Source organism: Etheostoma spectabile, chromosome 20, assembly GCF_008692095.1.
Source record: "Etheostoma spectabile isolate EspeVRDwgs_2016 chromosome 20, UIUC_Espe_1.0, whole genome shotgun sequence".
NCBI classification, from domain to species: Eukaryota; Metazoa; Chordata; class Actinopteri; order Perciformes; family Percidae; genus Etheostoma; species Etheostoma spectabile.
The window spans coordinates 19,544,247-19,560,064 of NC_045752.1; the positions used below are offsets into that span (position 1 = coordinate 19,544,247).

The 15,818-nt window shown below is 41.6% G+C and overlaps 2 protein-coding genes across 2 annotated transcripts in view; one reads left to right on the forward strand and one right to left on the reverse strand.

Moving 5' to 3' along the window:
• Positions 1 to 6,533: 6,533 nt before the first annotated feature.
• On the reverse strand, positions 6,534 to 11,219 carry lrit3b (leucine-rich repeat, immunoglobulin-like and transmembrane domains 3b; the record flags this gene model as incomplete). The annotated part of the gene is given in 6 exon segments (XM_032499824.1): positions 6,534 to 7,190; positions 8,017 to 8,076; positions 8,378 to 8,671; positions 8,901 to 8,986; positions 10,041 to 10,415; positions 10,776 to 11,219. Coding segments are annotated over 6 exon segments (1,383 nt in total). The 3' UTR covers positions 6,534 to 6,732.
• A 1,146-nt stretch (positions 11,220 to 12,365) lies between these two features.
• Positions 12,366 to 15,818, forward strand: part of fam241a (family with sequence similarity 241 member A) — a 4,603-nt gene continuing 1,150 nt past the window's right edge. The window contains exon 1 of the mRNA XM_032499841.1: positions 12,366 to 12,637. Coding sequence (XP_032355732.1) covers positions 12,491 to 12,637 — 147 coding nt within the window. The 5' untranslated portion in view covers positions 12,366 to 12,490. The remainder of the gene's footprint in view (positions 12,638 to 15,818) is intronic.

The window sequence follows — 15,818 nt, forward strand, 5'->3', positions numbered from 1 at the left end:
CCCCCCCAACGACTACAGCAACCCAAACCAAGACAGCCCAACATCGCTTACGGCAATTACAACATCCGTCGGGGAGGTCCTGGACAATTTCAGACCCTTTTTAAGGGGGGTTCAAGCCTCAGCCCCCCTAAAACTTAGTAGTCCTTAATCAATTTTTGTGCTTCAAGTAAGATTTTGCAAATTTGTCTTTTAGGTACAAAGGGCTTAAAACAGATTTACTATCCTGTGTGTCTGTCATCAATGTTATGCACCTGTAACCCAGTCCAGGAAAGGGTTAACAGAGATGTAGTGTTGGCCAATCAGAGGAGGTTGTGCCAGACTCCCGCCTTCGGCTGAGTCTCTATCTGATCTGTCAGCGGGAGAGCAGAAGTGTAGTTGTGAAGTTTAACGTTGGCAGATTAGAACCCAAATTGAAACATAAGCAACTAAAATTGCTGAATGTTAGAACATTGTGTCCAATCGGGTCGTTATTACTAGGACTTGTGAAGTATCAGGTTTAGTTCTATGATTTGTTAATAGTGTCAAAAAACACTGATGTTGTTTTTCAGCAGCTACCACTGGGTTAACCCTTTTGCAAGGCTCTGTATCCGTGCCACATTCTCATTAGGAGCTGAGCCCCCCTAATGGTCTGATCCTAGAATCTCCCCTGGTCCTGGAACAGACCACATCAGACCCCAGGTTGTGACGCCTGAGTCTGGTTGCAACAGCGGCCAACCGAAGATCTCCGGTCCGCCCTGGAGCCGATCTCACCAAACCTGCTTGTGCAACCATTGTGACCCTGAGCTTCTTCCTCATATTGTATCTTTATTGTTAATTTTACAAGTTTCACAGAGATAAGACAATCATAAATGTTATGACTCCTTTATCATCAACCTTCCCTTTACATTTGCATGAGATACAACAACTTTTACACTTTAAAACTTTATTCTGGAGATAAGAAAAGCCAGAAAAGTTTATTTATACTCAACTCAATGTCTGGACCTGGTACCTGGACCCTTTCTGAGTGTTTTAGGGTCTGTGTGAAAGGCCAAAGTGTTTAGGCCTGTTTAAAACAGCCACACTCAAGGGCAGGATAAAAAACCTGCGTGACATCAAAGACAGGGACAGCTTGGGACATGGGAAAGGTGTTGGGGGAGGGGGTTTCAGATGCTTTTTGACCATCTGACATGCACTTGTCATAACATACTGACAGTTGTTGTATAGAAACTGCTGTCATGAGATTGAACTATGTTGCACAGTATACATAAGTAGACAAAAAGCCTGAATTCATGCTAACAATGAATAAATCCTGTCCTCAGGTAAAATTTGATCCATTTTCAAAAGGTTTCAGAAATTTGGGTTTTCTTACAACCAATTTGTCAAAAGAAATAACGTGGAGGTTCCCTCGCTCCACACACGTAAAACAAATGATCAGTTCACCACTTTAAATTAATTTGGGTGTTTAATTCAATAGCATGGCATTTGAAAAAAACAAAGGAAAATAGAACATTGAAAATAAGCTTAAAAACCGTGGTTGCAACATCACTGAGAGCAAAACGGTTAAAAACCTTGGTTTTTATTTGACTCTCAGCTAAACTTCTGAAATCACATTAAGTCCGTTACAAAAACTGCTTTCCACCATCAGAGCACTATTGCAAAGATTAGATCGATTTTAACAAAGCGCAATGCAGAAACTCTGATTCATGCCTTTGTGTCTTCTAGGCTAGACTACTGCGACGCCCTGTTTTCTGGCCTCTCTGGCTCACTTAGATACCTGCAGCTCGCCAAAAACAAAACAGCCAAACCAGGAGATAACTCCTGTCTCAACCTCTCTCCACTTACTGCCCATACAGGCAAGAGCAGATTTCAAAATCCTCCTTTTAAACTACAAATTGCTCATTAACTCATTAAGCCCTATCTATACCCCTGCAGGACCACTCTGCTCCATGGAGACCAACCCTCTAGAAATTCCTAGGGTCAAAAAGACATCTGCAGGCCTCCTTCTGTCATATGTCAGAGAAGCTAGCTCTATCACTACTTTCAAATCAAAACTTTTCTTTTTTCCATTATTATGACCTCCTTTACCTCTCGTTTTACCTTTGTACCACTTTTTTTATTTTCACTTTTATGTACCGTATGTACTTTTAATCTTAACGTTTACTGAATTCCCTTTTGTACAGTGTTAAGGACCCTGTCTAATGGTGCTATTGCACTTGAAATAACACAGGACAAGGGGAACACAAAGACTAAATACACAGGGTAACGAGGTAACAAGAGGCAGGTGACACAAGGGCTGGAAACAGGTGGAAAACATCAGGCAATCACAAGAGCGGGAAAAAAAACCCAAAAGATAGGAAGTAAAACAAGACAAGGCAAGACAGAAAACCAGACCGTCAAATTAAAACTGGAAACGGAGCAAATACAAAACAGATAAACAGACTACAAAATAAGACAAAACACCAAAACCATAAGAAAAAGCGCCTTGAGTAGTTGTTAAGATGCAATATAAATGCTGTACATTTACATTTACATTACCTTGTGGACAAGACCCTGAGATGACGTCTTCACTGGCAGCGTACCTCACTCCCAACTAGGATTGGGCATCAAGAACCCATTCAAAGTTCAAATCATTTTAAAAAAAACTTTATTGGAATCGTTCAGAAAATTTGACTTGGAATCGGATCATTGGTTCCAAATTTAACACAAAAAACTGACTAAGTTAGTAAGTTACTAGGTGTTGGTTTCCGTAGCGGCCAGTGTACTTTTAGCGCTTGTGTTGCAGCAGGGGTGTGCAAAAAAATCAATTCACATTCATATCGCGATACAAGCTCTACAGATTCAAAATGGATTCGTAGAATTCCAAAAATCGTTTCATGTTTGTTTTTATTTTGGTTATCTAATGACGTGTATACTATCACATGGGTAAAAGTAACTACAATTACATACTATGAATGTTTTTCAATTGAGAATCTTTTATGAATGGAATCCTGAACCTAAAAATCAATATTGAATGGTGACATTTTCTGGATCCTGCAGCCCTAGCGCTCTAAACTGTGGCTTTATTTTGCATTGAAAAATCCCGGTTCAACTTTAAATCACCATTGAATCACAATTCAATTTTCCTTTTGTCTTTGAAATAAAGCATGTGACCCGTTTCTACTCCCCTCCTCAAAGAGTCGGAGTCTATAAGAACGGGAATCAAAAGGAAGAATCAGGATTGTTCAAATCAAAACGAGGCCCAATCATACTGCCAACCTATTCTACTTGTTAATAGAGAATTAACTTTTTAATACAAATAAGCACATTTGCACAAGTAAGCACAAAGTCAATATGTTGTTTAACCCTTGTATGGCATTTCAAATTTTTACAAGAAGAAAAATGGTACAAATACCATTTTTCTACAAAACATCTATGGCCTTACCTTAATTTTCTGTGATAAACATGTATTCCTGACTTAATATAGAACGTTAATTTTTTTTTTATTAGTTTTTTCCACAGTGGATTTTTAACATGAATAATAACCTTATGACAAAAAAACAAACCCCACTTCCATGTTTAATAGTGTGCTGGTAGAGACTGATTGCATTCCCCAAACATAGATGTTATCACACTTGTTTTTGAAATTGAGATAAAGACAATATTTCTTAATAGATTATGAAGTGCAATTTTATTTTCAGAATTGTTTTTAAAACCCCAAATAAGTCCCGGGTCAATTTGACCCGAGGGATACGAGAGGGTCCCGAAGGTGAAGACAAGATGTTGTTTAAAAACAACTAACAAAGACAGGTGGTTAAAATGTGCCATCATGGTGAACAAACAAATCCTATTCACCACGTAATGTGCAGCCAATCATTACTGAATTAATTGTGTTGTATTACACCACCATGTGCCGCTCACTCACGTGTGACACAATCTGTCCACACGTGAGGGACAGATGACATGTTCAACAGTAGACAGTAGCCTGTCTGTAGTTTATACTATTTTAGTGAAGCTCTTTATTGAAATACACTCCTACATCCTCATTGATATTATAACTACTTTATCAGAAGTCACACGTAAGAGGTAAAGATTGGTGGATAATCAGTAACTTCATTCCCAAACATTGTTAGTTAAACATGAACTACATCCTGGTAAATTACCACTATACCTTTAGAGGGAAAGGGAAAGTTGGGAAACATGGGAAATTAAATTAATCTTCCTGTTGTCCTCGGGTCAAATTTGACCCCTTTAAAAAGGTCTATATCTGAAATATGAGTTTCTTGTTAACTAAATTACCAACTCAAACATTGGGCATAATTCTATATAAATTAGGGTTATTGACCATGAATTTGTGTAAAGTAGTGTAAAACTAGTGGCAGTAAGGGGGTGTTAGTGAAACCTTAAATAAAAAGTCTGAAAAAGGAAAGAAATGTCAATTTTTTGTCCGTTTTTGACCCGTGAGGACAACACGAGGGTTAAGGATTCTGTTATTCAACAATTTTATAAACAAACCAATATCCAGATCACAAAATTAAAAACTGAAAACCCAACTCCGAATAGTCAAAGTACTACGTGATGTCCTAGTAATACAGTTGTGAGTACAGTAATGGCTGCCATGCAGTTGCCATAGCGGTGTTGAAATATTGAAGAAATACAAATACACGGTGATGAATACTGTTAGTTTTTTACCCGAAGGACAACAGGAGGGTTCAAAAATAAACCAATGTATTTTGATCTTTTCAGAACTGTTGGTCAACCGTAAAACAAGGAACGCATCATGAACTGGTTGTTCAGGCCCTGTAGAGGCAGCAGAGGCTGTAAAAACATCACTGATATGCTGTTTCTTTTTAAAGTTGACGTGATGAATATGTGAGCAAACAGTTGACTATCTCCACATCCAGCAGAACACATAACATCTCCCACGAGATCAACTTTCAGGCTTAATTAGGATTCTTTATGAGCGATGACGCCATGCAGAATGAAGCGCTTGCTGCATTATACAATAAGAAGTAAAAGTTCAGCCAAATGCAGCATGAACTAAAGGTTTTACCTTCTCAGACGACTACAGAGTCCACTGTAAAACTTAACGGGGTGTAGGTTTGTACGTAGGAGGAGATACAATTTAAGATATTATTTCCTGTGTAGGAGCTAAACATCTGTTCTATCTATTTTCACCAGCTAGTAGAATCAGCCTGAGATTTATATCTATATATATTATTATTATTATTATATATATATATATTTATATTTAAATTTAGCAAATGTTTGCATAGAGTACTCTCAATCCTCGAAGAGGAGATATTATTCATGTGCTGTGATGAATAAAATGTAGGTTAATGTAATGTAGTGTATACTTTATTACTTTATATACTTTATTCCCGCGAGGGGAAATTAAAATTTACACATTGTTGTTATTACACACATTACACACAGGCTTGAACTACACACACAAGCTCAGTAGCTATACATGCACTAAAGGGAGAGATGTCAGAGTGTGGGGGGGGGGGGGCTGCCCGTGGAAAGGCGCCCCGAGTAGTTGGAGGTTCGGTGCCTTGCTCAAGAGGTGAACTGGCACACCTCTCCAGCTACCAGTCCACTACCGTACTTTGGCTAGAACAGGGACTTGAACCAGCGACCCTCTGGTTTCCAACCCAACTCCCCACTGACTTGTTTCACGTGTGTTACGTCCCTATCATGTCTAGGCACGTGACAAGTTATTTTTTTTTTTTTAACCAAGGGGGTTGGAGGGTTGTGCTTAATATATTTGGTACCCCGAAAATCCCGTGTGGCCCCGGCCTTTTGAAATGGTCTAGAACCACTGGGCTTTAAAACTAAATAAAACTGATTTGACAACGCTAATGAGTTCTTTGGCATGTCCTGTAGAAATTATGCAGGCAAGTAGTGCCCAGGATGTTGTGTCAAGCTATCTGTTCAACCCGCATTTCACTCAAAACCACAAATATCCAAAGTTAGTGGACCATAAAATTAGTAGGCTTCATACTCTGGGGACCATGAATTGGGAAATCTAGCCCCAGGAAATTCGGGGCGTAATGTTTGGACAGCTTTGTATTGCTTGCTCGCCCGCAGGGTGTCAGTAGCCTGCGCCTGCGGCTCAGTAAAGGTACTTTCTGGTGGTAACTGTGGAAAGCAGTCGACCAGGGATCTTAAACTCAGATTACTTTGGGGCTACAAGCCAGGTTGCTCTCTTCCTGGGGGGTGCTTGACATTAGAGTTCAGTTTTTTTCACATTTGAGCTACATAAATTTGAGAGAAGCTCCCCTTTCTCTCTCTGCTCTGTTGTGCCTACAACTCTCCTCTGTATGTCGACACTGTAATCCTAGAAAACAGCAGCTCTCGCCTTCATTCATTTTCTCACTCAGCTAAAACGGTAGGCACAGTTCCTCCCTTTGTATCTGGTGGCTATGATGATAAAAACGTATGTCATGTGATACATTGGAACCAAGGTCTTTAACTTAAAGACCATAGTGAGAATGAATGTTAACCCCAGGACCGGGGCTTCATCAAAGAGACTGCTGGTCCTCACAGAAAGAGGAAAAACTCACAAAAAAATCAAACTGTGTGAAACATTTTATTCATACAAACAAGTCACATTTACAGGACAGCTTATCAACACTTGTATTTAGCAGTGCAGAAGGACCCAAAAAAGCCCGAAACACTAAAACTAGAGGTTCACAAGCAGTTAAGGTTGCTTTGCTTTCCAATAACCTTTTGAAAGTCAACCAAGTTACTGATGCAGATCAACTTCAATGTATCTTATACAAGTTTCTCTGACAATGGAGCAGTTGTAGAGTTTCCTGGGGGCTCAGGTGTAGACTTGATGGATGCTGGGGCCTTTGCATTTGTTAAGTTCATTTTGCGCCTTTTAATGTACTTGTCTTTAGGGAACACTTTGGGCAAAAGACTAGGAGCTGTCTGGGTCTTGTTAATGTTTGGGAGTGTCTGCTTATCCTTCACTGAGGGGGTGTTGGTGGGAGCTCGAGTCTGGTTTGGCTTCATGTTCTTTGTTGATGATTTGGGTCGAGGCTTTTTGGGCTTCTTTTTTGGCAGACGGGATATTCGTGAGATCCCCACCACCTTCAGTTTGATCGGGGCTTCAGATATTCCCGCCATGTTCCGTGCCTGGCAGCGGTATTCTCCGGCGTCCTCGTATGATAACCCGTTCAGGCTGATTATCGACCAGCGAACCCCAACCCGAGGTGATTCCTGCATAACTGGAACATGCAAAGTTGCAAAATCTCAGCATTTTACACCAGTTTGGCTTAGAGCGGGGGTTGGTATGTGTTTTAAGCAAAGGACTGTTTAACTGAGAGGGAGACAGAGCAGGGACCCCCTACTACTTACCGTATAAAAATAAGTTGCATATTAAACTGGGACTATAATATTGTGTAGGGCGGCCTGAAGCCTCATACGTAGTTTTTTACTGCATAGAATAAGCTATTACGATAATTGCTGGTATTATTTTGTAAGTCAAGTTTTAATGTTAAACATACATGCGGCACAGAGAATCCTTAATATGAACTGAATCTGTGGAAGACTACCTAAGTGATCATCTTACCTTTAGGTCTGTAAGTAAATTGTCAATAGGTTTTCCACAAATATGCAGATTTATATTTGCTAATAAGTTGTCGGATCAAAAAAATTGTAAAGTTACAAAGAAACTCCTTTCATTAATTTTTCCTAGAACTATTAAATGTCTTTATAATTGACAGTGTGCGGGAGTTTCTTTGCAACTTTTTACCTATCTCCCTCCGACGCACCCGTCTCACGTTACAGATGTGCAAAGTATTTTTCTGTAGTGACAAACTTTCCAAAAAATTTACAATAATTTGGTGCCCCTTGCAGTAACTCTGAGGACCCCCTATGGGGCCCCGGACCCCCTGTTGAACATCTCTGGCTCAGAGTTTTACACAGCCAGTTTTAAAGACATGGTGAAAGCATCGCAGAAATAAAAATACCGGGGAAACACTGGTAGTAGGAGAAAATCCCTAAATGCTGTAACACATGGATCTTAAAATAGACAAGATAGCACCAACTTACAACTTTCCAAATTCCTGGGTAGCTGGTTAGAGTCCTCAAGGATGTCTTGTTGGCAACAATCTGCAACGAGAACCAAATAACAACATGATCTCAGAGCTTAGTAATATCACTTTATAACCTGAGCCAGGGCCGTAAGGTGACGTAGTATGAAACTTATTGAAAACATAAAGTGACAAACATGGAAAAAAGGAGGACAAAAAACGTAAGAAAAAGCTAAAAACATCGATAAAAAGCTTCAACAAAAGTGTTGATTTTCAGTTTTGACGGGAAGACATCACAAGGGTTAAAAAGTGGCGCCGAGGGATCCTAACCAAGCACCAGTCGGGAATGAGAATGTGTCGCGAGCCCGAGCGGGGGTTACCGGTGTAGGCCGAGGTTTTGATCCAGGTCAGGGTTGGTGTCGGGTAGCCGGTGGCGTCACAGCGGAGGATCACGTTGCTGCCCAGTGGGGAGATGACTCTGGTGGCTGCAGGCTGGACCGAAGGCCTCGCACAGCGGGACAGCTCGGCCTGGGTCACCAGCACCCCGGACTGACCCGGAGACCTGCGGCAGACCAGCAGCTGGTCCATCAGAACCACAGGACTCCCCAGGGACGCGGACAGGGACATCACCATGGAGATCTGGCAGTCACACAGCCAGGGGTTGTCATGGAGACCTGGATATTCAGGACAATTTAACTCATTTGCTTAATTGTCATGTTTCATATGTGTCATAAATTGGATCTAAAAGCATTGTAGTAATGGCAGGTTTTCAGTTCTACACCATTATTGATCGCTGATTTAAAATCAAGTAACAGTACACATTTATTTAGTTATTTGCTGGTTTAAATAAAGTTCTCATTTAGAAAGGATTAGAATATAACGTGTCTCTAACATGTACTGTACCCAAAACTCTTCTTTTTTCTGGTCCTTCCTGTTGTCCTGGGACAGGAAACCAAAGGTCCAGCAGCTCAGCAGGTAATATGGTGAGCCTGAGGAAAGGAGACAAGGACAGGAGACAGGGAGTGGAGAGGACAGGAGACAAGGAGAGGAGACAGGGAGAGGAGACAGGGTGTGGAGAGGACAGAAGACGAGGAGAGGAGACAGGCAGTGGAGAGGACAGGAGACAAGGAGTGGATTGGACAGGAGACAAGGAGATGAGACAGGGAGAGGAGTCAAGAGGATAGGAGACAAGGAGTGGAGACAAGGAGTGGAGTGGACAGGAGATGATGAAAGGAGACAGGGAGATGAGACAGGGAGTGGAGAGGACAGGAGACAAGGAGAGGAGACAGTGAGTGGAGAGGACAGGAGACAAGGAGAGGAGACAGTGAGTGGAGAGGACAGGCAGCAAGGAGAGGAGACAGGGAGAGGAGACAGGGAGTGGAGAGGACAGGAGACAAGGAGAGGAGACAGTGAGTGGAGAGGACAGGAGACAAGGAAAGGAGACAGGGAGAGGAGACAGGGAGTGGAGAGGACAGGAGACAAGGAGAGAAGACAGGGAGAAGAGAGATTTTTGTTTTGTTTTTTTAAAGTCCCTTTATTGGACCATTTAAAAGAAGCAGCATCAACAAAATCATAAACAAGTCCAGAAAAGAAAATCCTAAATAAAATAAACACCACAACAAAAACCTGCCAGACAGATAGAAATGACTGTCTTCCTGTCTTCCTTCCTCCCGCGAAGGAGAGGGGACAAGAAGAGGAGAGTAAACAAGGATAGGAGAGAAGAAAGAGGGGACAGAAAGAGGAGACAAGGAGAAAAGGAGAGTATCTAGTCCACTATAAAATACCCACAATGCACAGCTTGAGTGCTCATATGATGAATCCTTTGTTTTACTTGCATACACCACAATGCAATTTGTTTACATGATGCTGGGCATGGCCGCCTCCGTCATGCAACCAATATTTGTAAAATGCTATTTCAGTGAGGGTCCGAAATCGTCGTTGCATATATAGTTGACTATATATGGAATACTGAGTGAATAAGGGAACGGTTTCACACAAGGCTCTGCAGCTCTGTAGCTTTCTAGACTACACACCCGAACACACCTGTTGCTGGACAGGTCGAGGTAGGTGATGTTGGGGAGAAAGAGAGCAGCGTGGGCAGGGAGGCTGGACAGGCGGTTGTTATGGAGACCCAGAGTCTGGAGGCGGGGCATGTCCCTGAGCCCCTCCCAGGGGAAGGATGTCAGGAGGTTCCCATCCAGACGCAGCTCCCGCACGGCCTTCAGGTTGACAAAGCTGCTGGGGTGGATGGAGGTGACGGAGTTGTAGGTCAGCCACAAGAAACGCAGCTCGGACAGGTTGTAGAAGGCGGCCCGGGGCACCCTGGAGATCAAGGTCTTCTCCAGACGCAGTTTGACTGTGTCAGCTGGGACGTTAATGGGAACAGCTGAGATGCCGGGGTCACTGCACTGCACCAACCTGCGAGGTTAAAAACGACATTGTTAGGAATGAAGTTCGGACGGACAAACATCGTGTTTTTGTGTGTTAATTTTGACTTGGAGTGTTACAATGCATCGTGAAATACTGTAAAAATGAACCACTCCTCTGTTCCTGTGACAGAGGTCTGTGACCTGCAAGATACAACATGCTTATAACCAGATTTGGCAAATGATGGCATCACCCGTTATAACATTTGTTGGTTAGCACTGCTGTGTTGCATTCATAGAGCTTCAATAATACCATAACTATTCAAATCCAGTCCCCCGTGTGATCTGGCAGAAACAAAGCACTTGCACACATAAATACGGAGACATGGGATTGAAATCAGCCTCAGTAAACCTGGTCTCTGCTATTCCACTGGACCCGTACGTGCAGGCGCATGCAGCGGGACAGGACTGGACCGCCAACAGAGAGGACTGCAGGATGTGAACCAGGACCAGCAGATACATCCTTCATCAGACAAACCGCATACTCAGACCTGTCCTTCCCTTTGTTTCTCCATGTTCCCAGTCCTCTCCAGTCTGAGGTTGTGTCCACGGTGCAGCGTGAAACTGAATCCCAGATTAGCCGGGATTACGCTGCTTACAAGTGACATGTAATCCCATGCCTCCCAGTCGGAATAACGAATCACAACATCAGGGCAAGAACCGAGCCCCTTTTTTGGAACTTGAGGCCCAAAAAATGTATTCCACCACCCCACCCTGCAGAGTATTTCATTTTTGGTAGGCAGGGTCTGACGGCGTTTGTTGGGGGGGGTGATGAAAAGTGACAATAACAGTCACAATAAAGATAATGGAACAGTGATTACAAATGGTAGTCGTAGTAGTTCATTCACCTGTATTGTTTTCAGTTGTCTAAATTTATTTTTCCATATCAATGTCTTGTAATAATGTCTGTCTTGACGTGCTGTACTCATGTTTTATGTTTCTGCACAACAGGAACCTGCTGAAAACCAGTATTTAAACTGAGTCAGGCCTGTTTTACATTGTAATGTAACGTTACTTTTTCTAACTTTCCTGTATAATAAACATATGAAATGAAATGAAATGTCACAGCCAGGCGCTGCAGGGCGTTACAGGGTGTAGCAGGGAGTGCAGCAGGACCCCGGTGACAGCTGCAACCAAGACCTTGTTCCCCTCCTAAGGAAATATGATGGGCGGGAAAAAAAACGTAAGGACTCCAGGGGAGAATTCCTGGGACAGGATGCACACAAATGGAAAGGGAGAGGAGAGAGTGTGTCAAAGAAAATGAAGGCAACCACAATTGTGAGTGATGCAAGTCACCCCCGCTCACAATTTGTTTGATCAACTGCCCTCTGGGAAGAGGTACAGAATACTAATAATACAATAAAGAGAAGTCTAAGTCTAAGTCTAAGTCTAAGAAGCCTGCGCTCACGCACCACCAGACTCACCAACAGCTTCATATACCAGGCTGTTAGGATGCTGAACTCTCTCTCCCCCCTCCCCACCCCCTTGGGGTTTTAAAAACAATTCTGAAATAACAGTTTACTTCATAATCTATTAAGAAATATTGTCTTTATCTAGATTTCAAACAATTGAGATAACATGTATGTTTAGGGGATGCAATCAGTCTCTAGTAGAACACAATTAAAAATGGAAGTGGGGTTCGTTTTTTGTCATAAAGTCATAATTCATGTTAAAAATCCACTATGGAAAAAACATAAGTGTCATATCCAGAATAATTTTCTGAATTGAGTCGGGAATACATGTTTATTACGGTAAATAAAGGTAAAGCCGTTGATTTTCAGGTAGAAAAAAATGTATTTGTACCACATTTCTTCTTGTAAAAATTTGAAATAGGTCAAAGGTTAAACAGCAACTGGCGGGTGTAATGACTGATGCAGCCTGTAGGTGGCGCCTGTTGACGTAAATACAACTGCTGTGCTACAAATGGATGATGATGAGTTCTCGCGAGCGTATCGGGAACGTGTGTGCCAGGGCGGGCATTGGACTGCGTGCTGTCAATCACTTCACTCGCATGTTTTGATTCCCGAAAGTTACTGTCAGTTCGTCTGTCAGTGGACTCGCTGTAAAATGTCCACTTTAACGCAACCTGCCAATGACCAGTACGTTTTCCGTCGACGGGAATTTGAAGAGCTGCCGTCAGAAAACCAGAGAAGATGGCAAACGCCTCCACACGTCCACGGTCCGAGGCAGACGGCACAGCACCAGCGGCACCGGGTAAAGCGAAAGCACGTTGACGTTAACGAGCTAGCCGTAGCCCTTACATTTCAAGCTAACCCCGACGCATGACATAGCTACGCGGACCAAGAGTCGGGAGTGGTTCAGGTGTGTTTGACCTGGCTAAGCTCAGTGAGTTCCCGTGGTAGTAAAGAGCTCTTTTAGTTTAACTAACGTCAACTACTACGACGTCAGTTTTAACAGTTTAACGTCAACGTCAACGGTTGCAGATATCTTATCTGTTACCGTTGACGTTAACTAACGGATAATAACACCAGCGTCCCAATTCAAAAACCTGACTTTAACGTATATTTTCAAAGGCAAGCGACACATAACTGATATAAACGTGACTTGTCCATTTAAATAATGAAAAGGAGCAGTTGTTCAATTCGGCGTGGTGTAATACATACAATATAATACAGAAGCGTGTACACACCAAAGTAAGGGAAGGCTTATATGTGTATTTATGCATTCATGCTACGTGTCGGCGGGGCAGTACAACTACTTTAAATTAAACGCATTTTCAATGTAGTTTGGTGGTATCATGTGACCGGTCCAGGCCTTCTCTAGGGTTCAGTCTAGGGTCTGTTTAACAAAGTGGAAGGTAACGTTAGCCTATTTTTGGACAATGTTTTATCGAATTAAGTGATAAGTTGGTCTACTTTAGGGTTCAGACAGCTAACGCCAAACAACAATAAAGTTTTGGCTATTAATTTACACAAAAATGGCCTGTTTTGAATTATTGAATAATTGGATCTTTTGTTATGTCCTTACAGTTCCCAAGTTTGTGATTGTAAACTGGGAACTAGCTTGCTACTCCTTCATGCTAACTCGTTTTTACACACAATTGATTGACAGCAGTGTGTTGCTGTCTTTAGTTTATAGTAAGTGCTATTTGTAATTCACAGTGGTAATGCCTTACCAGAGTGAAGGGTTAGGTTTTACTATAAGACTTGTCTTTTTTTGTGTAGCCTGTGCTGGCTTCTAGTATTCAATTTGTTTTCCTGTCTGTGGACATTTCCTAATGGGATGTGAGCAGTTCAGAAAGACAACAGATGGGATGTAGCCTACTAGAATAGAAGGAAATTTACTTTATTGTCCCAGAGGGGACATTTGTCTTCGTGCATAGTGCTACCATCTGTTGCTTCAACACACAAACATGTACAGACAAACCCTAAATCAACACTGGACCTCTCAGGACATAAATGAAGGACACACGTGACTCTGTACAGACACAACAACATCTTGACGTGTGACTGTAAGAATTGAAGTGCTATGTGCACAAAGTGCTGGTGTATTTCTTTAACACTTTGCCTTGTTGTGCTAAGATTTACTGTTGGAGTTCATCGTCTTTTATAGGTGTTGGGATAAACAGTGACACATTTAGTTTGTTTTACATCCTGGCACACACAATACCTGAAAGCAGAAGTTCATATTCAGGAAAGAGCGGGTGTTGAGTCTGCAGTCCTTGTTTCCGTAGAGCAACTGTAGTGTCTAACATCGCAACAACAACAAAAGAGAAGTGGACAAGCTGTTTAGTGCTGCATCCATATGTGATAATATTAATAGTACTAGTAAAAGTACTGTACTTAACCCCTCGTGTTGTCTTCCCATTGACCTGCAACTTTGGGTTTTTCTGGGTTGAAATTTCAACATTTTGTAGCTCTTTTTCTACACTTTTCTCAATGTTTTTGTCAATTTTATTCCTATTTTTTTGTCACTTTTTTTGACTTTTTTAAAATTATGTTTTAGTCAATTTTGTAACAATTTCTTTGTCACTTTTTCCAGTGTTTTGATGGTTTGTTAACGTGTTAAACGTGTTAAACCGTCCTTTGAAGGGTGTAAACATGAGTTAAACTGGTTAAACCCGGGATAGTGGGCCTCCCCTCAGGCAACGTTTGGGAAAATGTGCCCCCTCTATAGATTATGTTATTTGATGCCATTGGCACTCAGCAGTTGAACCAATATATCCTAATAATGCTGTTTGATTTAACTTTAGACTATACCAAATTAGAGACTGACTGATAGAGGATTTTTAAGGCCGATACTGATACAAATATTTGGAGATTTATAAATCCGATATATAAGCCAATGTATATTTAAAACATCCAGAAATGCATAACAAAACAGATTTCCCTAAAATTATTTGTAGTTATTTATGAGTCCTCACTAAAACAACACGTCATACACACCCCCGCCACCATTTTAAGGACAATACTATGACTACTCTTTACATTTCACAGGCTAAATAGAGTTATTGAAGTAAATAACAAGTTAGATAAGGTGATAATCAGTCATTAACTGCCCCTCGTAAATCTGAAGCCTAGTGATGTCACTTCTAGTCAGTGCACATAGTGAGGAAACACCCACACCGCTTTTACAATGCATTCTGGGAATTGTCTATGGAGTTAATGCTTCAACACGGAAGTCCCTGTAATTACTGTTGATTTTTACTGTTTACGTCAGCATCCACGTTAGAATTACAGCTGGAACCGGGTGACCTCGTGTTTTACTCCAAGCTTTCCGTCAGCAGATATGAGAGATGTCTTCTCTTCCTGCCTCCGACCAATCAGCAGCCTGCAGGTTTTCACGTCACCTTTTGGTGTCGCTCGCTTGGAACCTCGACTGAGGTGATACTAAAAAAAAAGAAGTACCTGTTAGCCGGTACCAGGGACTTTTTTGGTAATGGAAAACTGGGCCTGTCCCCTCTTTGTCGATTAATTGACTAATCTTTGGTTTTGCTTTTAGTGGACTAAGATTTATTTAGTTGATAAGTCATTTTTTATGCTTATTCATGCTTAATTACTCATTTCCAAGAAACTTACGAGCACATTTCTGGTGAACACAGGATTTAACGTGGTGCTTTTGCAGGATTAATCGTGTAGAAACTCAGTTTTACTGACGGTTAATTAACTACATTTGTGCTCTTCTAGTCTCAACCACCTCTCAGAGCCACAGCTCTGTCGATTAAATCAGCAAATCTCTCTCTCTCTCTCTCTCTTCTCATATCCTAGGAGGGGATGAGAACATGAGTTGAGAAAGGGGTGAGACACAGAAAGGAGAATAGAGACCTTTTCTGTTTACTTTTATAATAGAATAAATATACTTCATATACATTTAAATTCATGGTTTGTTCCGTATTTTGTCCACAGTTTAAAAATGTAGATGTTACCATGATTCA